The sequence below is a fragment of the Melanerpes formicivorus genome, unplaced genomic scaffold (assembly GCF_026170545.1).
Source record: "Melanerpes formicivorus ecotype bairdi unplaced genomic scaffold, bMelFor1.0.p_v2 SCAF_92, whole genome shotgun sequence".
Classification (NCBI taxonomy): Eukaryota; Metazoa; Chordata; class Aves; order Piciformes; family Picidae; genus Melanerpes; species Melanerpes formicivorus.
In genome coordinates, this window is record NW_027142444.1 from 1,279,284 (window position 1) to 1,303,050 (window position 23,767).

At 48.0% G+C, this 23,767-nt stretch overlaps 1 protein-coding gene across 4 annotated transcripts in view; it reads right to left on the minus strand.

The window, feature by feature from the left end:
- Nucleotides 1-23,411, minus strand: part of ARHGAP10 (Rho GTPase activating protein 10) — a 120,913-nt gene extending 97,502 nt beyond the window's left edge. For 3 of the 4 annotated variants that reach the window (XM_068165747.1, XM_068165746.1, XM_068165745.1), the window contains exon 1: nt 22,998-23,411. In XM_068165747.1, coding sequence (XP_068021848.1) covers nt 22,998-23,151 — 154 coding nt within the window. In that variant the 5' untranslated portion in view covers nt 23,152-23,411. Of the gene's footprint in view, nt 1-14,268; nt 14,411-22,997 lie in introns of those variants that run through there. The other variant, XM_068165748.1, reaches the window with a different exon arrangement.
- Between the last annotated feature and the right edge of the window lie 356 nt (nt 23,412-23,767).

The window sequence follows — 23,767 nt, forward strand, 5'->3', positions numbered from 1 at the left end:
TGTAGTAGTATTTTTCTACAGCTAAACACAGACCTCGACATTCAAGCTTCACTTTTACTGTATCACAATGGTTCTTTTAAGAAGCACTGGAAGTGCATCAGCATTCCTCATCTCTAACTACAAATCTCATTGACACCAACAGATATGCTCCAGGAGTGACAGATTTCTAGTGGCCTCATTTGACATACTTTCAAGTTCACTGAATTATAGGATGATTTGGGTTGGAAGGAACCTTAAAGTTCATCTACTTCCAACTTCCACTAGATCAGGCTGCTCAAAGTCCTGTTCAACCTGGCTTTGAACACTTCCAGGGAAGGGGCATCCCCAGCTTCTCTGGGCAACCTGTTCTAGTGCTTCACCACCCTCATGGGGAAGGAACATTGCTCTGGGTCTTATTCAACAATACTGTCCTCAAAGATCTGAAAGGTTAACAAATGCTGAGATGTAACTGCCAAGCTCATCTCAAGCTCCATTACTACATTATAGACTAACATTAGACTTCATCTATTTTCCTCACAGAGGGCCATGATCAGGCAAGTTACACCCCAGGGTGAAACAGGCAGGGATGAGCTGAGCAAGAGTTGGCCTCTCCTCTCTTCTTCCCAGGCATCAATCTCACTTGCAAGAGCTAACCAAGCAACTTCAGAGGAACAAAGTACTTAAAATAGCCTGTCCAAGAGCTGCAACATGGCCTCATGTGACATTTTGTACAAGACAGCCAGCATCTTAATGCTTATAAAAGCAACTCAGTGTTTCCTCTCTGCAAGGTGAACAATCAATGTGATAAAACCCACAACACTGACAACATGCACAGGACTTGGTTATTACCTTAGTGAAGTAGATAAACAGGATTTACTCAGCAGATGCAAAGCCATGAGGCAGAATCTTAAGAGCAGTAACACATTCCGACTCCCTAAAAGGGAATAAACCTTTTCTGACTCCTTTTTATCTGAGCAGCACACCAAAAGCAGCATCCAAACGGGAGAAACTGACAATGAAGCATGGCAATGACACCTCTGACGTGAGGTCTTCTCACCAGAGATAAGATGCTGCAGCTTCTTGCTTAAGTCAAGCAATACTGCGAGAAGCATTCACAGCCTCCCTTAGAAACTACTCTATTTCCTGCACTGAAGTGACTGTTCTCACCACTTCGATGACAGGAGGAACATTTTATATAACAGAGGAGGAGGAGTACAGAACTGCAGTAGTGTTGGAGCTTCACTGACAGAAGCTGAGGATAAAAGAGTGAAGCAGCACTTCCAAGGAGAAAGTTGTGTCAGAAAGTGTTTGCATTTGTGAGGCTCCTACGATCATTTCTGGAGCTGAGGCACTACCGAGCTTTGGAGAATTTGTTTATAAAACAGGAGTTACTGATTCTTGCTTTGTCTCTTTCCCACGGACCCACCACCAACAGTTTACATTCAAGTAGCGTCCCTGTTTATCATCAGTCAAAGGATCCACAACTCCACTTAGCTAGCCCACACATCCTCAGCATACTCAGAGCTTTCATGGCATGGGTCAGAGCAAGTGAGAGCTGGACAAAAGGGGAGCAGAAGACTAAAGCTGACCTACAACTGGCCATGAATGTTGTATGACAAATCTATGCACAGGTTCTGTTCACTGACACAAGACAAAACAATACATTAAACAAAATAAATCCATCCCACTAAGCTGATGCTCAGATCAGAGCCTGTTTGGACAGTGGAAGTCTATGCTACACAATCACAGAACCACTTAGGCTGGGAAAGACCAACTGCAAACCTAACACTACCAAGTCCACCTCTAAACCCTTAGCTCATCTCTGTGTCTTTTAAGCACCTCCAGGGATGAGGATCCAACCACCTCCCTGGGGAACCTCTTCCAGTGTGTGAGAACCCTTCCAGCCAAGAAGTTTGTTCCAACCTAAACCTCTCCTAGTGCAGCTGGAGGCCATTTCCTCTCCTCCTATCATTTGTTACTAGGAAGAAGAGAGCAACATTCATCTCACTCCAACCTCCTTTCAGGGAGTTGTAGAGACTACAAAGGTCTCCCCTTATCCTCCTTCTCTCCAGGCTGAACAACCCCAGGTTCCTCAGCTGCTTCACACCAGCCCCATTCTCCAGACCCTTCACTAGCTTTGTCAGCCTCTTCTTGACCCGCTCCAGCACCTCGATGCCTTTCGTGTAGTGAGGAGCCCAAAACCAAACCCAGTACTCAGGGCTCTCACTCTTTCTGATACTAACCAGGATGCTGTTGGCCTCCTTGGCTACCTGGGCACATTGTTACATGTACAATGCTCAGAGAAGAAACCCATATTTCAAGGATGGTGCCTGAAGTTACCACAGGTGAAATTAGGGATGACAAAGCAGCCAGTCTGAAAGCAATGCTCCAGCTCTCAGCAGTGAGCATACTGTACTGCACAACCCAGGAAGGGAGCTGCACACAGCATGTACACCTACATACACAGAACTGTTCTCCAGAGAGAAAAACACTGTGTTCTGCACTCCAGCTGGACTGGCTTTATAGCTTCAGCACTCACTGGTACAGACTGTCCTGGCTGCTCACAAACTTTGCATGTGCATGCCTTTCAGATCAGATTATGTATTCATACAAGAAGCTTGGAAGCAAGCAGACAAAAAAACCCAACACACACAGCACAAGATGATGGAAGGAAGGAAAGTAATTAAACAACAATCCCCACCACCTAACACTGAAGAAAAAAAACTTAAAAGGCATCAAATGTGAAATATTAGAATCACAGAATTCTCAGGGTTGGAAGGGACCTCAAGGATCATCCAGTTCCAATCCCCTGCCACAGGCAGGGACACCTCACACTACAGCAGGTTGCTCACAGCCACATCCAGCCTGGCTGCAAACACCTCCAGGGATGAGGCTTCCACCACCTCCCTGGGCAACCTGTGCCAGGCTCTCACCACCCTCATGGGGAAGAACTTCTTCCCAACATCCAATTTGAATCTCCCCATTTCTAGTTTTGCTCCTTTCCCCCAGTCCTATCACTCCCTGACACAAGACTGATTCCAAGAATGGGAGGTGTAAGTGCCTGACCAGGGCTAACTTTTATCAAGCTGCAGTACTGATCCAACTCAGCTAACTGAGGGGATGGACAATTTCACCAGGCACAGGGCAATCTGCTTCCCTCTCCATCCTGCTCACCCCCTTCACAGTGCACAGGTTAGCTGGATGTCAGCTGGCAAAACCAGAGGCATTACAGCACTTCCTAGGACATCCAGAGGGAGGAAAACAAAAAAATGCTGATGTTTTCCTGACTAATATGGTAGCATTTTTACAGCACTAGCTCTCTCATGCACCATTGCTTCATTTCTGGTCACACTATGTACACTGGAGAAAGGAAAATAAAATCCCTGGCAGGGTTCTCAGGCACTGGAAGAGGCTGCCTGGGGAGGTGGCTGAGTCACCATCCCTGGATGTGTTTTAAAGCTGTGTAGATGTGGTGCTTGGGGATATGGATAGTGGTGGACTTGGTAAAGCCGGGTTAATGGCTGGACTCAGTCCTCAAGGTCTTTTCCAGCCTAAATGAGTCTGTGATTCTAAGAAACTCCTTTCCCTGACAAGTCTGATTTACAGCTGGGTTACAGAAAGTCTAACAACATCACAGCCAGCCAGGTGCAAGGTCCTGCACCCGGGTCAGGGCAACCCCAAGCACAAACACAGACTGGGCAGAGGATGGCAAGTGAGCAGCCCTGAGGAGAAAGCCTTGGGGGTGCTGGTGGATGAGAAGCTCACCGTGAGCCAGCAATGCAATTCCTTCCTGGGATGCAGCTTAAGTACAGTACTGTGACACAGGCAACCAGGCCAAACAAGACACAAGCATTTGTGCCAGTGTCTCCCATTCCCTTGCAGCAGCAACAGGGCTGGTTACTCAATAACCAGAATTAACACTTCTGCAGGGAAGTTTGCCTAACCTCCCACCGGCTGGAGCAAAGGAACCTCAGGCTGCTCACAGCACCGCAGCAAAGCAGCCCAGCAGCCAGGTTTGCATAATAAAGAAGAGGGTGTGAGAGAGCCAGGCTATCAGCTGGAGGCTCCTTCAGGCAGCTGCAAATCCAGCTTGTCTTTGGCAGCCTGTGTGCTTGCAAAGGGGTTTCAGTTACAGACATTCAAGTCTCCTCTGAGTCCAGAGCCTGGAAGAGTTTGGGAAACCTGGAAATACCAAAGGGAAAAAAAGGAAAGTGCACACAGCACAAGTCACAAGCTCACCACAGGGCTGCTTCTTATTTGTGTTGTCTACAGTTGAAGTTTTATTCAGCTCCAAGGATTTCAGAATCTGTTCTGTGGATCCAAGCAAAACATTAACAGGCAAAGTTGTTTTGCTCAAGTCGGGACTCCTGCTACCTGCAGGAATCTGTAATCCAGAGACACACCAAGGACTGTGTCAATCCTTCTTTCCCTCACCTGTACACCCTTCTTGTCTGAGCTGGGAGACACTGCCAACCAAACTTAAGTAGCACAGGGAAGAAGCACGGGGACAAGCAGTGGCCACACTTGGCTGAAAGCAGCAACTGCTTCTGACTACATCCATGGAAGTCCTTTTTACCACAGTAATACACAAAGACTCTCTCTCTGATTAAGGCCAGAAAGCAACAAAACCACCCATGCAAAGGTCTTTGAAAGGAGAGGAGAAAAGCCTCTTAGCTCCAGACTGTGTTGTGTGCTTATCTTCCCAGCATCTCTCTTAGGAATTTGCTTACAATATGAATAACTTCCTCCTGAGTTGCCTTTAAGATGCTCTCTTTCATTTATTAGCAAGCTAAATATATTTCCATTTCTTAACATGAGAAAGTTTTCAAGAACACAGGAAGGGAACAGAGAATCTTTCTTTGTGCTTGTAAGTTGAAAGGCAGCATTTGCACATTGTGTGTTGCTCCTGCAGAAGCGATGCCAGCAGAAGTCTCAGGTTGCCAGAGGGATCTTTTATCTGATGCAGCAGCTAAATGATCTTGGGCACGTTATCTGCAGTTTCAGCTCTCAGACAGGGAGATATTTCTACACACATGCTGAAAAGAGGTAGTAGTGAGGTGGGGATTGCTCTCTTCTCTCTAGTATCAGGTGACAGAACAAGAGGAAATGGTCTGAAATTGTGCCAAGAGAGCTTTAGGTTAGGAAAAAATCTCTTCACTGCAAGAGTGGTCAGGCACTGGATCAGGCTGCCCAGAGAGATGGAGTCACCATCCCTGGAGGTGCTCAAGAAAGGTGTAGACACAGCACATGTAGTGGCCATGGTGCTCCTGGGTTGACAGTTGGCCTTGATCTTGAAGGTCCTTCCCAACCAAAGCAATTCTATGCTTGCATGATTTGGTTGCTATCACTTTCTGAATTGTTTCCCTTGCTATTAAAGAAGCAACAGCAGCACCTCACACACTGCTGAACAGGGCTCCAACCATATCTGCCACTGAAAAGCAAAAGAGGGGACACACTGGAGGTCAGGAGTAAAGAACATGGGACATGGCTAGCTGCTGCTGGGCCTGACTTCCCTCAGCACTCGAGGGACTGACAACACACACACCTCCTGTGACTATCAGATACTCAGAATTAACATCTTCCTAGTACTTGACAGTGACTGCAGCTCTACCAAGGTCTTGCCAAACAAGGCACACTCTTGCACTCCAATCCAACAGATAAATCACCATTGGGCAAAGAACTACAATCTCATTTCAGCACAGAATGGCCAAACTCTCTACAAAGCTTTTCCAGCTGTCCTGTGTGCAGTGCTCCCTTCCCAGACACAGCCCAGGCAGCTCAACCCAAAGACATTCAGCAGCAAGGAGCCACACTTGGGGCAGCCTGCCCTGCCTGCCTCTCGGCACTAGCCGTGTCAGAGCCCGTTACCACGGCCAGCCTGGCAAGGTCTTTCACATGGCTGAGGAAAGGTGGCACTTGCCAAAGCCCTGGTGGAGGCCACAGCGTGCTGCTGAGGCTCCTGGGTCTGCTGACAGCTCTCCACAAATGACTCTACACAAACACCCAGTGGTGAGCCAGGCTCTCAGCTGCTGCCAGGAGTGCAGTGACTCATGGTGTGTGAGAAGCACTGGCCACTGTCTTTGCAATCAAAGGCATGAAGTTTTATTCCTGCTGCATGACTGCTGCAGGAGTGACAGTTTCCTATTGCTCCAGTTGTGCAGGTTTCTCTGTTAGTTTGACAGAGTGCTGCAGGCTGTTCCGTGGAGGAACACCTTGGAGTCCTAGCAGACAGCAGCTCTCCATGGGGCAGCGATGTGCCCTTGTGGCCAGGAAGGCCAGCGGCATCCTGGGGTGCACCAAGCAAAGCGAGTCCAGCAGGGCTAGGGAGGCTCTTCTCCCCCTCTGCTCTGCCCTGGTGAGACCTCACTGGGAATACTGTGTCGAGTTTTGGGCTCCCCCAATTCAAGAGAGACAGACACCTGCTGGAGACAGTCCAACAGAGAGCCATGAGGATGGTCAGAGGACTGGAACATCTCTCCTGTGAAGAAAGGCTCAGAGAGCTGGGGCTGTTCAGTCTGGAGAAGGCTGAGAGGGCAGCTTATTAATGTGTATAAACATCTGAGGGGTGGGTGTCCAGAAGAAGGTGCCAGGCTCTTTTCAGTAGTGCCCAGTAACAGGACAAGGAACAACAGGTACAAGCTGGAACACAGGAGGTTCTACCTCAGCAAGAGGAGAGACTTCTTTACTGGGATGGTGACAGAGCCCAGGAGCAGGCTGCCCAGAGAGGTTGTGGAGTCTCCAACTCTGGAGACCTTCAAAACCTGCCTGGATGTGTTCCTGTGTGACTTGCCCCAGGTGATGCTGCTTGGGCAGGCAGGTTGGACTGGATGCTATCTGGAGGTCCCTTCCAACCCCTAAAGTCCTGATTCTATTATGCTATTCTGTCCTCAGCTTTAAACCCTGCAGTTCAAAGGGCCCTGGCTAGGAAAGGACAGCATGGCAAGGCAGGCACAGGGACTGAATTTCAAGTTTTTCTGGTTAGTAAGTTTTGCTTCCCTTTGTTTCCTGTCATGGATGAGAGCTATCCAGGTATCAGGATGCAACACAAGCACACATACAGATACCAGCAGGAGCTCACAGGATTACAGTATCACCAGGAAAAACTTCTTTGCTCTGAAGGTGATGCAGCACTGGAACAGGCTGCCCAGAGAGGTTGGAGAGTCTTCTCTAGGGACTTCCAAAGCCTGCCTGCAAGTGTTCTGTGTGGCCTGCCCTAGGTGATCCTGCTCTGGCAGGGGGGTTGGACTCAATCTCCAGAAGTCCCTTCCAAACCCTATGATTCTGTGGTTCTAATAGGAACATTACTCATACTACCATGGCTTTCAGACAGAAACACACCTCCAAAGTGATTAAATGTTCAGCCAATATATCAAGCATAAGTATCTAACTTAAGAGCACAAGTGAAATTACTCATGGGAAGCACATTGGCACATTTGATTAAGTAAGAGTCAAGTAGAGGGGTTACAGGCAAGACAGGAAAGTACAGTATCCTCTTTCCCCAGAGACTTTACAACACAATTCTGCTACAGTTTATACACCAGCTCCTGTGCTTCACTGCAAAGAAATCACAGGTTAGACAAACAATTGGTTAAGCAGAAGTGACAGCTACATCTTCCAGGAGAAGAGGCAGCACAGGCCAGGTAAAGCTAACATTCCAGAGGGAGACACAAGAGTAAACACTGGGAATCACAGCTCTGCAATCACTGGTCACCAGCTGAGTGAGGCCCCCTGACAGCAGGGCTCTAACAGCACACCAGCCTGCACTGATGACAGGTGACACCAACAGCACAGCAGCACTAACATCCAAGTGTATGCAGCCTGAAAGCCACTCAGGCATACAAACTACCATCTCACCCATGGCAGGGTCACAAAACCATGGACAGAAGCCTTGAAAGCCAAGGAAGAGATGGGGAGAAGTCAAGGAAAGAGTTGGACAAAGCCTCCCATGAACCAGCTCCAGCCCTTGCAGGAGCTGTAGAGGCTAAGGAGCTTGCAAGAGGTAATACCTAATGCCAGGTGCAGTGCTGCAAAGCATCTTTAACTTCTCCTCTGGAAGCTCCAGCAGAGCTTTTCTACCTTCTACCACGACAGTTCTGCACCCAGTCTGTGCAAAGCTCAGAATCCAGATGTGTGTCAAGGTGAATGCAGGTCTCTGGTACACCTCAAGTATTTGTTTCTTTTTCCATCCTTGCTTCTTTAGAGGCACATTTAAAAGCTGGAAGCACAGCTGTACTAATCTATGTTACTCACCACAAGAATGCCCACAGAGCACTGTGTAACTGTGGGCTGATGCAAGAGAAAAGGGATGCATTTGGGTGTCAAAATCAGAAGTCTGAAGGGAAGGAAATCTCTACAGAAAAGTAGAGAGGAGTTCAGATAAACTCCTTTGGCTCCAGCACAGCCTACTCTTCCAAAAGAAGTAATTTGATCTCATATTTATTTAGAGTAAGAAGTAACAGAAGCCAATAAACCCCAAACCTGAGTATCACAAGCTGATCCCTCCTATTTCTGCATCACACCAATCTACACCCAAGCAACATAAAGAACACCAAGGACCAGCCTGGGAAGCCTGGACAAAAGCAGTAACTCAAGTTTGGAACAGTGTTGCCTGGACTATATAGAACTGAAGGCAGAGACTAGATGGTGATTTTCCTAATTACAGTGTGTTGAATGAATGAGTTTTCACCACAGACATTCATTTCTCTCAGTAAAAGAGACACAAAATCATTACCCAGTCCTTCTGCATTCAAACAAAGTGCCACCAAGACTAATTGTTCACATACAATTAGCTACATGGACACAAAAGGAAAGGAAAAGTTTGCTTTCTTTCTCATCTAAAGTTAGCAAGGGGGGGGAAGGGGGGGGGGGAGGCCAGAATCTCTCTCAGCTCTCTCAATTCAAAGCCCAAAGCCCAAAGCAAGCATCTGCACATGGGAACCTCTGCAGCAACTGAATTGTGTTAGTGGTCTGATGTCAGCTCAGAGCACTATCACCCTCTTCTCCTTATAAAGCTCTTTCTGAATCCCTGGTACTGATGAGGCAAGTGCTATAGAGAAAGCCAAACTACCTGAGAGGTTGAAACCTGTGACTCGTGGCAGTCTCCAGCCAAGCTGACTGCAGCCCCTGGCAGACCCAATTTCCCTCTGAGTCTCATTTGGTCATCTCCTTTCCCACTGCCACGACCAAAAGCTGTATTGGTTTTGCATAGAATGTATAACCTTCCCTCCTGGCTCCCAAAGAGTCACAATACCTTAATTAAAGACATTTGTCCCTAATTGATGCACAAGGCAGGAATTAAGCAAGTGAGATTTACATTTCAGTTCGGTGGGAGCCACCTGTTTTGTGTTAGGGCAAGGCTGGAGTTCAGGTAGACTTGCAGGGTTTTCAGACAACTCTTGTTTGTTATTAGTTACCAGAGTCAAGACACAGCAGGAGAAGGATCCAAGGCTTCAGTCAATGACTTTTAGAGCTGGGTAGCAGCCAGCAGAAATTCTCATTGCTGGGTTCAGCGGAGGGTTGCCAGATGATGAGAGATGTTAGCATCGGCAGGGAAAATTTCCTTTCTTGGCTTGCATCTGCTAAAGGCTGCAGACACCAAATTAGGAGTAAGGATGGGTCCAGAAGGAACACTTTAGGGCTAAATTTAGGACTTGTCTTGGTAGTCTGTTAAGATTCAGACTAAGCTGGTAGGGCCACTGAGCTAGGGAAAGGAGAAAAGGAGCCAAAACTGGCAATGAGCTTGGAAAGGTGCAGCTGGCACTGCCTGCCTCAGAGGCAGACTGAAGCAAGTAGGAGCAGGGAGGTAGGACTAAGGCAGGGGATCATCGCCAGCAGCAGGGCTAACATCTGCACAGGGTGGGACAGCCAGCTGTGCCTTTGGCCAGGAAGGACTGCTAGGCACCAGGCAAGCTTTGGGGAAGTCAAAACCCCTGCACTGTGGCTAGCACAGCGTCTGTCCATTGTTGCCTGGCTAGCTGCAGTTCTGCAACTGACTGCTGGGTTTGGGGTACATTTCCAGCCAGCAGAAGCCCACACATGCCCAAATCTAACAGAGTACCAAGGTAAGCACAGTCCCAGGTCCTTCCTATTAGGCCAGGAAGTGCAAAGAATCAAACAGAGGCAGTCACCACCTTGATGGAACATTTAAAAGCCAAATAGCACCTCCCACTCTGCAAAACTCCACCAAACCCATTCTGATCCCAGCTTAGGGAACTGAATGGGTAGGCTGAAGCTGTCCTGCAATTCACAACACAATCCCAATGTCTGCAAGCTGCTTTGTATGCATGGGTAATGAGGTTAAGCGTCAAGGCCTCCTAATTGCTAACTCCATCTCCAATAAAGACTTGATGTGCAACCTTATCTCTCACCTCAGCCCTCTGTAAACAGAACTGGCAGCTCAACCCACCTGGCAGGATGTTGGAAAGGTAGCAATCCAAAATGCTTTACCCACTTTGGATTTTTTTAACTGCTATACATAGGTGAAGACATTAAGGTGTTTAAAGACTAATTTCATGTTTATACACTTTACAGTGCACCTACTTTGCATAACAGAAAACAATAATGCTGAAAATAGAGCACCAGAAACCATTACTGAGCTCTTAAAATGGGTTGTGACTTGGCTGGTGGCCACAGAGTGGGAGGGGTTGGAAGAGACCTCAGAGATCATCTACTCCAACCCCCCTGCCATAGGCAGGGACACTTCTCAACTGGCTTTGGTTGCCCAATCTAGCCTTAAACACCTCCAGGGAGGGAGCATCCACAACCACTCTGGGCAACTGATTCCAGAGTCTCACAGCCATGATAAGCAAGCAAACTCATCTTGCATCTCCCTGGGGATACTTCCTGCACACAGCTCCTTCTACTGGGTTTTTCCAGTGGCAACACTAAACAAAGAACTTCTTGTTATCAGGAATCCCTGCCACACCAAGCTGTTCACTACATGATTGTAGGGCAAAGAGGAATTTACATAGAAGGGAATTTTCTTAATTACATCACAGCACTAAGACTATGCAGGATTAGTCACTGCCTGATAGACACAGTTCATTTTACTTAGACACAGAGCAATAACCCTCCGTTCTCCCCATCACATTCAGCACCCACTTACTCTCTATCCTACTGGAATCAGTCTCAAACATAAGGAAAACATCATCATAACTTAAAGAATCAAACAAAACTTAGTGACACTGTTTACTGATCCCAAGGAGCTCACTGCAGTGCACATATCACTGAAGGGTTCCTGGGGGCTTTGAGTCAGAACACATCGGACATCCAGAAAGCATCTGAAGGCAATTTGTGAAGTGACTGCCAGAAACCTACACCAACAAGTCTGAGCAACCCAAAACCTTGGGGAAAAGGAGCAAAACCAATGCACAAAAATCACTCAATAAAGCTCAGTAAACAAAAGCCATCACAGCACCACCATGATGTTGTACAGATGAGCATGGATCTATCTTTTTCCCAGGAAAGAGAGAAAATCCTCAACTGAAGTGTCCAAACCAAACTGCACTAGAGCTCATCATAAAGCAATGCAACTGGGAGTAAGCAGCTTCAAAGAAGCAAGCAAGCAACACCACTATGGCCCTCCTCAGAAGGGAGCTGAGCTGCTGCCTTTCTCTGGCATTGCTAATTACTGCCATCAGCCTGTTCCATTTGCTGCTCTGCAGAGCTACAGAAGCCCTGAGTTTTCCTCCCTAAGTGTCCTCCTGTGAGGTAAAATTCAATTGACACAGGAGGTTTGGTAAGGGAGGGATGCACCTGGAAGAGACAGCAATTTACTCTTGGGAAAGAGAAAGAAGAGAAGCCTTGGAACAACATTCCTGCTGGATTTATCATTAACTTGCCAGCGGAGAAGCCTCTCCTCTGTAACACCAGTGCTCTGTGGCAACACCATAATTTGGCAGCATTTGTTCTGCTCCTGCTCCTTGAGTAAACTATCCCTGCTCAGTAAGTGACTCCTGAGTAGGAAAGAGCAAAGGCAGATGGATGCAAGCAAGAGGAAAACTGGATTTGAAATCGAAGCCATACCTTTTCCACAGCCTAGCAAAGGCTTAGAGCTGAATACTGCTGAGAGGACTTCCTTCAGCCTTTACTCTGCCCTACTCTACTCCTGCCCTACTCTACTACATAAGCTCTACTCCTTATGATCCCTGAGCACACTTCCAGGCTAGCACATGCACAGAACCCATGCTATCAGACCTTCCCTGCTCCCAGTGCTCAAACTAGAACATTCACATAGTTTGCTCTCCATATTTTCACCAGACCAGGCAGCTGAAGACATCAAGTGAGGTGGAAGGAGGTGACAGTTTCTGCCAGGCTATGGCAAGAATTATCTAAAGTCATGTTACAAAGACCTTCCAGAAGGGAGACAGAGAGGAGAGACAGAAGCATTAATTACTGAGCTAGTGTCACCTATTCTCCAAGCAAAATTCCTCCCTGGCATCCCCCAGGGCCCCTGCTTGTCACTTGGGAATGCCACCCCAGCCCACCCATTCAGCAACTCAGAGTGAAACTCGGCAGCTGCTCATATCTCTCTCAGCTACTGCCCTAATAATAGTGTCCAGGAAGCAATGTTCCAGTAAGGCTATTCAACAATGTCCTCATGAGATGTGAGATCAGCTCCCAACCATCAGGAAAATGTAGGAATTTTCCATATTTAAAAGAGAAACTGAAGGAAAGGGCCTCAGGGAAAAAAAAATAAGATTCCATGACAACCAATTCCTTCCTCAATAGATAACTCACTTTGGCCTTAAAGACACAAATGCTCTTGACAAGGATTTGCTTTCCTATCTGAGGCATCAACAGCATAGGACTCCCGCTGTCTGCTCACCAACCTTCAAGATGCCAAAGGCAGCAAACCAGGGCTCTTGCCACAGGAACAGAAAGCATACACAGAGAGCACTTGTCACATAAAGACTGAAACAAACAGGGATGCAATTGTTTGGGTTCTGGTTGATACTCTGGGGACATCAGAGGGGTTTGTTTTAGGAGAGGCTTTGCTTCCCTTACACATTGCTTACAAACACTGTCAAGTTCCATTTAGAGAAACGTTTTGATGTACTAGATGGGGAGGGAGCTAATGTGGTCCAGCTGCCTGCTCCATGCCAAACGAGACTGCTACTTTTCTTGACTGACATCATAATTCCTAGGTTGGAATCGCCTTCGCTTTTGCTCTGGGCCCCCAGCAACGTTCAGCTGAAGAGAGGACCAGGTCCCTACCCAGGAGATTGAAAACCATAGCACAGAGACGCCCTTAGTTCACTATAACCACTACACAACAACTGAGGCTGAATGGCTGGAGCTCAACCCCATTCCCCCACAACAGACAGCAAAAGGCTGCAGTAAGAGGAGACGAACAGGTGCCAACAATAAGCGCTCCTGATGAGCGAGGCCCCCACCCCTAACGGCAGGCAGCCTTCCTCCTCAGGTGCAGCAATCAGAAGCCCCCGGGAAGAGCACAAATGGTGTTTGTAGACACACAGATTGGCCGTGGGGCTGAGGAGTCTTTTTAGCATTAGAGCTTTTTACTTCTAGAAGGAAAAGAAATACCAAGAGATGCAACACAAGCAGGTGGTTGTACTTCTTTTAGCAGAGATGCTAAGTCTGCTGGCTCAAGGAAGCAGCCAGGCAAGAGGCACAACAGACATCTGAAACTGGGAGTTTTGAAGCAACTGAAAGCGTACAGGAGGTACAAAAAAAGTGCAGCAAGAGCTTTCAAGAGCAGACTGGAAGAAACTCAGCCATGTTGCAGAAAAGCTTGCAGGCTGGAGAGACAAAAGCTGTGCTTTGTCCGCTGGGCCAGGCTTTTTCAACCTGATCTTTTAACAGGAAAAGGTACTGACAACATGAATTATGCTGTTTTGTTCTCAGAGCCCTCATGTGTTTCAAAGGCTGAAACCACACAGCATTCCCAGTCTGTTAAGCCACATAAATCACAAAGCCAGCCTCCCACCACCCCCCCCCCCCCCCCCCGTTAGCAATTTTTTCCCCAGCTGTACCTACATTCGAATCTCATTACTCTTTTTCAAAGCATGCAACTCTGCCTACTGGCTGATCACTGACTAAAGACAAACAGGCAAAAGCAAGGCGCTCTGCTTCCCTCTGCATGGGACGAGTCCAGCTTCTGAGACCTGATACATTACAGCCTAGTTTGTCTCAAGGCTGAAATGCTACAAGCGCAGCATAAGCTTCGGAGTCTCCACCACGAACCCATTCACCACGTCTAAGCTCGCAGGCCGGCAGCCTAACAGAGGAAATGGACACATTTCAAAGCTAAAAAAAACCACTACCCACCAGCAACTAAGTAGCTCCCGAAGGCCACACAGCTAAACAACATCCCCGGAGGAGCAGGTCGGACCCACGGTGCCGCTGGGTTTCATCCTGCACGCTCTTATTTTCCGTGCCAAATTAAACAAAGTTGTCGTTTTCTGCCCTCTTCAAGAGCACACAGCCCCCAAGAGCCAGGAGCACACACAAAAGCTGAAGAGATTCACCAAGCAGAGGCGAAGCCCTCCCTTTGTCCTGCCTAATGAGCTGATGACCTTCACCTGCCCAGTCCCCCAGGTGAAAGAGCCAGCAGGCCGTTTCTGCCAAGGGGTGGGCAGTTGCAGAACCCTGTTCAATAACACGGCGATTTGCCACCTGCGTAGATGATTTCTTCCCTCTGACTGCTCCTTTCCCACAGAGGTCACCCCCACCAGGAATGATTTGCAGGAACTTCTGATTTAGCATTGGCCTGCAATGGCCACATTGCTTCCGAGGGCCTGAATGCCTTCTGTCTATATTTACCCTGAAACGAGCAAACACACAGGAAAGAAAAGAACAATAAAGGGAGGGAAGGAAAACAGAGAATAAGGAGTAAAAGGCATTCACAAAGAGCAGGGTGGCTGCAAGCAGCTCTGTCCAAAGGTGCAAGTAGGTGTGGGAAAGTGACACCATGACACTGATGTTGTCTGCCAGCAAACTGCAAAAAAATATCTGTTTAGAAAAAGAATTTGAGGGGAGCATGAAGCCAGCCACAGAATCCCCTTCCCAGTGTCTTCATTCCCAGTGAGATACCTAAGCAAGCACCCTGGATGGCAGACGTCTGTCACAGATGTAAAGCATGGGACAATCCAGTTGCCCTCTCTTCTATCAGAGTGCCACAGGAGCTGCTGGGACAGGGCACATCTGCCTACCTCAACCCACTGCAAAATGTGAAGGCTTTGTTTAAATGTGGCACAGGAGATGGGTTTGACTTAGCAACAAGGCAGATTTTGGGTGCTAATTAAAACTGACAGCCACGGTGGGTGGTAGCAGCCACTAGCAGAAAGAGAGGTTCAACTCCCTGAACAGTAGTTTCTTGAACTATTCTGCCAATATGTGCCCAAGATCTTTTGATCATCTGTTTTACACTGACCAGATATTCCAGGGAAGCCTTTGACTGCTCAATGTCTTAATTTGCCAGCTCAAAAAACATCAAGGGTTTTAAAAGATGATCAGAACACCGAGCATGTCATAACAGCTCAAGAACAACTGCCACAGAACAGCAGCAAGTCTAGCCTGGAAACTCAGAAAAGTGGCAGGAGACCCAAAAAAGGAAACCTCATCAAACATGAGCAAGCCATAAAAATTATCTCCAAAAGCCACAAGGCAGCCTGTCAAAAGAATGAACTGCTGCCAAGATTCGAGGCTGTGGACAATCTCCCTCCAACGGTCACACCTCTGGGTTTTGAGTAAACATGTGAAGTGCTGCAGCAGTGACTGCACTGCTATTGCAAAACAAAGGCACAGAAATCGATGGGAACTGTCAAGGGTAATGCTGCAATGTTAACACAGGGAGAGAGAAGCACTGGCGTGCAGAGCTTCTGTGCCGTTCCAAAACTAGGGGGAATGGAATGAAGCTGGAGGTGGGGAGATTCAGGCTGGATGTGAGGAGGAGGTTCTTCACCATGAGAGTGGTGAAACCCTGGAATGGGTTGTCCAGGGAGGTGGTCAAGGCCCTGTCCCTGGAGGTGTTTAAGAGCAGGCTGGATGAGGCTCTGTCCAGCCAGATCTAGTGTGGGGTATCCCTGCCCATGGCAGGGGGGTTGGAACTAGATGATCCTTGTGGTCCCTTCCAACCCTGAATGAAACTATGAAACTGTGTTCTGCTCTGGTCAGAGCTCACCTGGAGCCCTGCGTCCAGCTCCGGTGCCCTCAGCACAGGAAGGACATGGAGCTGATGGAGCAGGTCCAGAAGAGGCAATGATAATGATCATGGGGCTGGAACACCTCTGCTGCAAGGACAGGCTGAGGGAGCTGGGGGAGTTCAGTCTGGAGAAGAGGGGCTCCAAGGAGACCTAATAGCAACCTGCCAGTACCTAAATGTGGCTACAAGGCTGGAAAGGGACTGTCTGCAAAGGCCTGCAGGGACAGAATATGGGGCAAGAGTTTGAAATTAGAGAGGGTAGATTTATGTGAGACATTAGGAGGAAGTTCTTTACCATGAGGGTAATGGAACACTGGAACAGGTTGCCCAGGGAGGGGAGGTGGTTGAGGCCCCATCCCTGGAGATACTCAAAGTGAGGCTTGACAAGGCTGTGGGCAACCTGATCTAGTTGAGGATGTCCCTGCTTACTGCAGGGGGGGGTGGACTGGATGACCTTTGGAGGTCCTTTTCACCCCAAACCATTCTATGATTCTGTTTCCCTATCCAAAGTGAGGGCATGGACATGAGAAGCACCTGACCTGTACATCACTGCCTTTGCTGTACATCAGGGAATAAAAACCCAAAAGAGTACTCCAGAGCAGGTCATCTCCCTTCCTGTCCCCTTAGCAAAAATCTGTCCCAGCCAGAAAGAGATGTTCTGCCTCACTGAAAACTATGAAGTTGATTTTAGACTGACTTGAGAGCTGCTATGGGTGTCCTGAGCTCCGCTTGTTCAGATTGCAGCAGGTCTGCAGCAGGGAGCTGGGAAGCCCAGGAGGACTTGAGGAACAGCACACACCTGCAGCCTGGACAGAGTGTCTGCTTTTCTTCATTTAACTGCAAGAAGGTGTCTGCACTTCGCAGAGCAAAGCCATCCTTTGCTTTCCAGTTCCTTAAGCTGGATTCAGAGCCAATAAAATTCAATATTAGGTTTCTCAAAGGCTGGTCAGGAAAAAAATAGAAATATTAAGGAACAAATAAACAACAACAACAAAAAAAACTGCTCTAAAAATTTCAGACCACTCTAGCTGGCTCTGTTGGTGTGGTCCTGAAGACTGACCATGACACCAACCACTGATGTCTTCCTCAATGTCTGCTTGCAGAGTTTATCTACAGCTGGAAATTGCATCTTTCCCCCAAACAATGAAGAGGCAGAATCACTCCATTCAACAGCAGCCTCTCACGTCTCTTACCCCTGAGAAAATCCCCGAGAGGCCATATTGTCTGAAACCTCACATTTTAGCTCACTAGCAGAGTGCTCTGCTTTTAACATAGGGGTGGGGAAAAAAATGACCAGTGGAACATGCACAGGACAAAGAAGGTAATGGAGCTAGTTAGTAATCCAAGCTGAAAAGATGTGATTCAAGATGACAAACTGGCATCCTCCACAGCATGAGCCTGACACTTTTTATAGCTACTGACACAGTAATGAATGCTTTACTTCGGGTGGAGCTAAAAGCAATGCTCTGCTGAGTGTTTTCTTCAAAGAAAGCACTTCCCTGATCCTTGCACAGAAGAAACTTTATCTTCATGCAGGAGAAAGCAAGCCATAGAAAGGTCCTGTCGTGGTTAATTATGCCCTGGCCATGGCATTTCTCTTGAAGAGAAGAGCAACATTCCATCCTGTCATTATCAGCAGCTCTTTCTTAAGGGAAAGCTGTATCAGATGGGCCCCAAATACCTCTTTGCCTTTAGTTTTCTAATGTTTCCATAATTGAGCTGAACTCCAACTGGAAGTTGGTTTGTTTGGGTTTTTGCAGGAGTATGTGCTGTTCAGGAGCCTTTACAAGACAAGATCTAGCGCTGTCCAGGCAGTGATTCTTACCTAACTGTGCCCTAAGAGGGTCTGTTTCAAACATACATCTCAAGTCTGTTCACTTAGCATCTGTATTTGCTGCCTGCTGTCACACCTAAAGCGTGCCTTAAAAGGGGGGTGGGGGGGGTGGGGAGAAAAGCTCATTTTGGAGGTACTAAGTGAAAACTACAATGGCTTTCTAAACTGCTAAAGGTGCAAATTAATCCACAGCTCTCATTGAACTCAAGGTGAGTTAATCAAAGACATCACTGCTGACTTGGGAAACTCTGCACACGAGTTCAGCTGAGGCTCTCTTACAATATTCCCTCTTCTTCCCCCCACACTGTTAAATAAGAACAACCTTAGTTTGTGCTCAGTCTTTGGATTCTTTCTAAATCCTTACTGCATTTCTATTGATGTGTTTTAGAAGTTATTAATGAGTATTATATTAACTGTAGTACCTTACTTTGACATCTACTGGAGCTTCAGCAGAACAACATTTCTGTGGCACAAAAGTCCTAAGAGATAGAGAGCTGGCACCCACTGCACCTTCTGCTAAGTGGTTTCCTAAGTGCAGAATATATTAAGGACAGCTTGAAAAATGGACAGTTAGCACTTAAAAACCCCTGGCACTGTGGCTCACGTGATGCCAGTGGCTTTTACACTGTGTTATTATGTGGCTTACAGCAGCCTTTACAGTTATATAATAACATCCACACCAGGCCAGACCAAAAGCCTCCACAGACCAGCATCTGAGAAGGCAACCACCACCACCACCACCCACTGAGAACTGGGCAAGGAAAGGAATGAGGGTTTGGCCAGCTCGGACACCAGACTGGGTCTTGGGTTTGAATTAGGTGCTTCAGCTGACCTTGTTGAAAGACTCAGCCAACTCTGCTAGGTCAGAGACAGGATTTGGAATGGCTTTATTCCCTTTGCAGACAAGATTTCCTGTCTGCTTAACTTCTTGATGGTGAACTTGTAAATGACCAATGACTAACAACACCTGTGAAGAAAGCAATGAGAACTCTTTTCCTTCTTTTTTCTCATGAGTGCAGAAATGGTTCCTGGAGCAAGCCAGCACTCTTCAGTAACAATTATCAGCAATTCTTCATAGTCAATGAAATGCTTTCTACAGATAAAACTCACAAGTACCCTTTGCAAACCCCCATGAGCTGCCCAGCTGCCCTACACTCACACTGACACTTCCCACTCCACCTTATAAAAAGTCTTGCTTCCAAAAAGACATCTCCAACAAACCCAAACAAAACTCACCCTCATGTCAAAGGACCAAGAGTTCTCCTACCACAGGGAGAGGAATTCAGAAGCAAATACATAGCATTCATCCAGGGTACTTTTCAGCTTCCAACAGCTTGCCTCTCAGAGATTTTAACAGCTCAGAACTAAATCTTGCAAGTTCCTTTCCTGTTTCAGAGTAAGGATTCTCTGCTCAGGCACCTTTGTATTCAGTTGCTCTCAGCAGAAGAACAACTAGTTCTGTCCAGAAGTTATTTTTGATCCCCACTTGTTTAACAGAACAGGAGTCCCCTGAGAAATGCTGGATTTCTATTTTTAAAGGCCTGTGTGTAATGCTGCTTGTATTTACTGATCACTAAACAGTGGGACAAACCTGTCCTGCTGCACTCCTTCTAATGTATTTAACTGTCACCAGAAAGAGCCCCTTGCTGTTTACTCATCCTTTCAGTATTTAGCTCAAACTAGACAACTCCACTAGACAATTCAAACCATCACACAGGAAGCAGGACAGCTTTGAGTCAGCCTTGTTTATCCCTCCACCAGACTCTTGAAGCAAGTGAAACTTAAAACTGTAAAGACACACTTGATTTATGCTTCACACTGGAAACTCCACAAAATAGGAATGCAAAAGATCCTCCTTTTTTGTTGTCATTTTTTAAAGCATTGTAGTTTTGTACTAACAACAACCACCACCAACTCTTCTCAGTTTTAGGTGGAAAATACACTCTGAGGAGACAAATGGAAAGGAGCCAAAGAGAGGATCTATGTTACTGGTTTGTCCTGGGAGACGCTGAGGACTCCAGTGATCAGAGGGAGTGGTAGCAGTATCCCCTTCCCACCTCTCAAGATGCAGCCCAGGGCAGGCAGCAGCAAAGCCATTTACGACACTGCCAGGCAAGCAGGAAGTGGGATCTGTTCAGTCACATCACTCATTCACACCTACAGAATCATCACCACAGTTCTTGCTGCTTTGCAAGAGAAACAAGGAAGGTGCTAAGGGAGGGAAAGGCAGGCAGCCTGTGCTGCAGTCACTTCACTCCCCACGAACTGCAGAACAATAGTGCACCTACTCCATTCTGTATTGTACAGCTCCTGCAGAAAAGCTTGTTGTGCTCAATTAACCAGAGGTGTATTTCAGGGTTTACCTGGTTCTGGAAACAAACACTTTAGCTGTTATTAAAATGACTTTTTTTTGTTCAAAAAACTGTAACAATTTTCAAAAACTCATAATCAGCTCTTGTCTAAAAGGCTCTCAACGTGCCCTGCTTTACTGTCACATCCTCTAGACCACAGCAAGCCAGTCTTTGTGCAGAGCATGCAGCTCTGACAGAGGTGTGGGCCAGCTCTGTGTCTAGGCCACTCCTGGAGCTTGGATTTTGGACCATTTTTAATCCCATGTGGTTTCCTGACAGGCATCAGGCTCCTAATCAGGTTCCTCAAAGAATTTAGATGCTGGTGTTTTGTCTTGAAAGCACAGGGATGACCAATACCCTAACCACTGGGGGTTTAACAGATGTTAACACCTCTGTGTGTTTCCTCTCCTTCAGTTTGTCTTTTAGTATCTGTTGAAGGGTGGCACTACTTCACCAACAGCAGAGGAAGATGAATCGGCTTCAGAACTTGTCACGTAGGGTGCTGTCAAGGGGAGAGACAACTGCAGAAACCTGAACTGTGTAAGGAGGAATCTAAGCTGGTTCTGCTTCTCAAAGCAGCACGCTGAAGCACAGATGTTTGTTAGAATGAAGTACAACACCTAAACTCAAGAAGAACATCTTGAAAAGGAAGGCATTGCTGAGACTTGAACACCTGGCAGGATCTCAGATAGCAACTCTAAATGTTCCTCATGGGCTAGCCCTAAGTATTTCATCAAGCACTCTCAGGCCAGGTGGCTCTGCTTGGCACGCTGACTTCCCTTGGCTCCCACCACACGCATCTAAGTGTGCCGAGCACTGCACACCAAGCCAAAGTTAGCAGCACAGGATTCTGCTGGGGACAGGAGGCTCACCCAAGCTAGGGCTTTCCTCACCACCACCAGCTCCACACTTCCAAAAGAAGTTCTGTACAGGTAAATGCAAGAGAAACCAAGGGTTTGGGGCAGCTGCCAAGGTACTGCCTAGATGCTTGAGGAAGAGAGGCAAAGTGGAACGATTCCCCTCTACTGCTCTCATGCATGGTTAGGGGCACTTCTACTTCACACTCCAAGAGGATGATTTATCATAACAGTTTAATATAGTGATCACAGACTGCAAGGAACACAATTTGCAGTAAGTGAATATTAACTGACATTACAAACAAGTGAAATTTGCTACTGTATTTCCCACCTCTTTTTTTTTTTACCAAGGCACATCAGAGACAAACCCAGGAAGGAACATTCATTTGTACAAAAGGAGTTCTCTCAGTGTTTTAAAGCCTTACCATGCCCAGGCAGCTAACACTGCTCAAACCATTGGTCAAAGCCCTCTCCATTTACTTTAAGGGAAATATCTCCTTCAAGAGTTTTCCATGATACCAAAGGTGTATTACACTTTTGAGAGCACAGTGCTGAGCATGCTGCATTGGTGATTTATTTGAATCATCCTACTCAACATTTAGGGGACAACACCACTGTATCTTAAGTTAAATGGAAGAAAGATCTAGCCCACAGCAGCTGAGGGAACTCGGTTTATTTTTCCTGGGGAAGAGAAGTCAGCTACCTGAAAGGAGGTTGGAGGTGTGTGTGTATCTCTCCTCTTAAGAAACTGCTGCTAGGATGAGAGGAAATGGCCTCAGGTTGCACCAGGGGAGGCTGAGGTTGGATATTAGGGAAAATGTCATCAGTGAAAGAGTGGTCAAGCATTGGAACAGCCTGCCCAGGGAGGTGTGGAGTCATCACCCCTGGAGGTGTTCAAAAACATGTAGACATGGCACTATGAGACAAGGTTTAGTGAACATGGTGGTGTTGGGTTGATGGTTGGACTGGATGATCTTTGCCAACCTTAATGAATCTATGGTTCTAAATTACACTACCATAATACTGCATCAAGATTGTACATTAATGTGATCCTTCAAGGAAAGTGACATGCTTCCCACACAAAGCACAGTGTAATTACATATATATAAATAAATATATATATTTTTATATATTTAATATTCATATTTATTTATATTTATAAATGTATGTATATATATTTAAGGAGTAAAATGATAAACTGAAAAACACCATCACACTTTAAGAGGCCAAACACAGTGGGGTTGGAGCTAGATGGTCTTTAAGGTCCCTTCCAACCCAAACCATCTGGTGATTCTATGAACTGGTTAAGTTGTGCTTCCACCGCAGGACTCTAAGCTTGGTAATTCCTGAACAGACTTGAAATGTTGCCAGATGCGGTGTATTTTCAGCAGCCTCCTCAGAGGCTCCAAATGTGTTGTTCACTTGCACGGTTCCGCCGCGCTATGAAACGGACAGAGTCGGCTTGCAGCGCGCTGGCAGAACTTGAAACCGAGTCCCCCCGGTGGATTTCACATCGCGGCTCCCTCGGGCTGGGCACTACCAGACAACCAAACCAGGCCCTCCCAACAGATGGAACATGGCTTACAAGTGGAGTTACCACCGCTATCCCTTATCCCCTCCCCACGGCGAAAGGCTGAAGAGAGCGGCTGGGGAGGGACCCAAAGGAGAGGCTGGAGAAAGCCAGTGCGAAACTCGCCGCAACAAAGGCAAACGCTGCGGCTCGGAGGCGAAACCTCCCGGCGCCGAGCCCCGAGTCGCTGGGAACCGCCCCCGCAGCCACCCGGCGTCTCCCCCTGCACCTCTTCACTCACTTTTGGTGGCGGCGATCAGGTTTTTCCCATCCTTCAGCAGCTCCTTGATAAACTTATTGGTCTTCTCCAGCTCGGCCTCATGGGCTTTGACCCGCTCCCTGAACCAGGGGCTGTCCAGGTAGCAGTCGCTGAACTCCAGGGGCTGCAGCCCCATGGCTGCCGCCGTGCCGGGACTCGCTCCTCCCTGAACCTCTCCCGGCTACACCACCGCCAGCAGCAGCACCGCCAGCAGCAGCACCGCCAGCAGCGACCTCCTCGGCAGCCCAGGCGCGGCGGGCGGGCGGGCAGGAGCCGCGGCCACAAAGACGGAGCGGCGGCGGCGGCTGCCCCGGCGCAGGGCTGGGCGCGGGCAAAGGGAAGGCGAGCGGAGCCGCCCTCTAGCACCGAGACGGGTGGCACGGCACGGCACGGCACGGCTCCGCGGCCGCCCCGCTCCCGGCAGCCCCGCCGCCACCGCCGGGCCACGCCTCGCCAAGCGGGACGGCCCTCGGCGCCGAGCCTGCCTCCCGCCCGCGGTTACACAAGGCTGGGCGGCGGGGGCGTGCCGGTGCTCGCCGTGCTGCGGCCGGCCTTGTGCGGGGGACGCGGGCAGGTATCCCCCTACAAGCCGCCGGGTCCCCTCACTTTGGGAGCCCCCTCGTTGTGCGGGAGAGGGGGGTCTGTGAGGGGCGTCAGCGGTGCCCGGACTGCCCGGGCGATCGCGCCCCGCGGGGGCAGAGCGCGGGTGGCATCCGCAGGGCGGCTGAGCGATCCGCCTGGCTTTAGCAAAG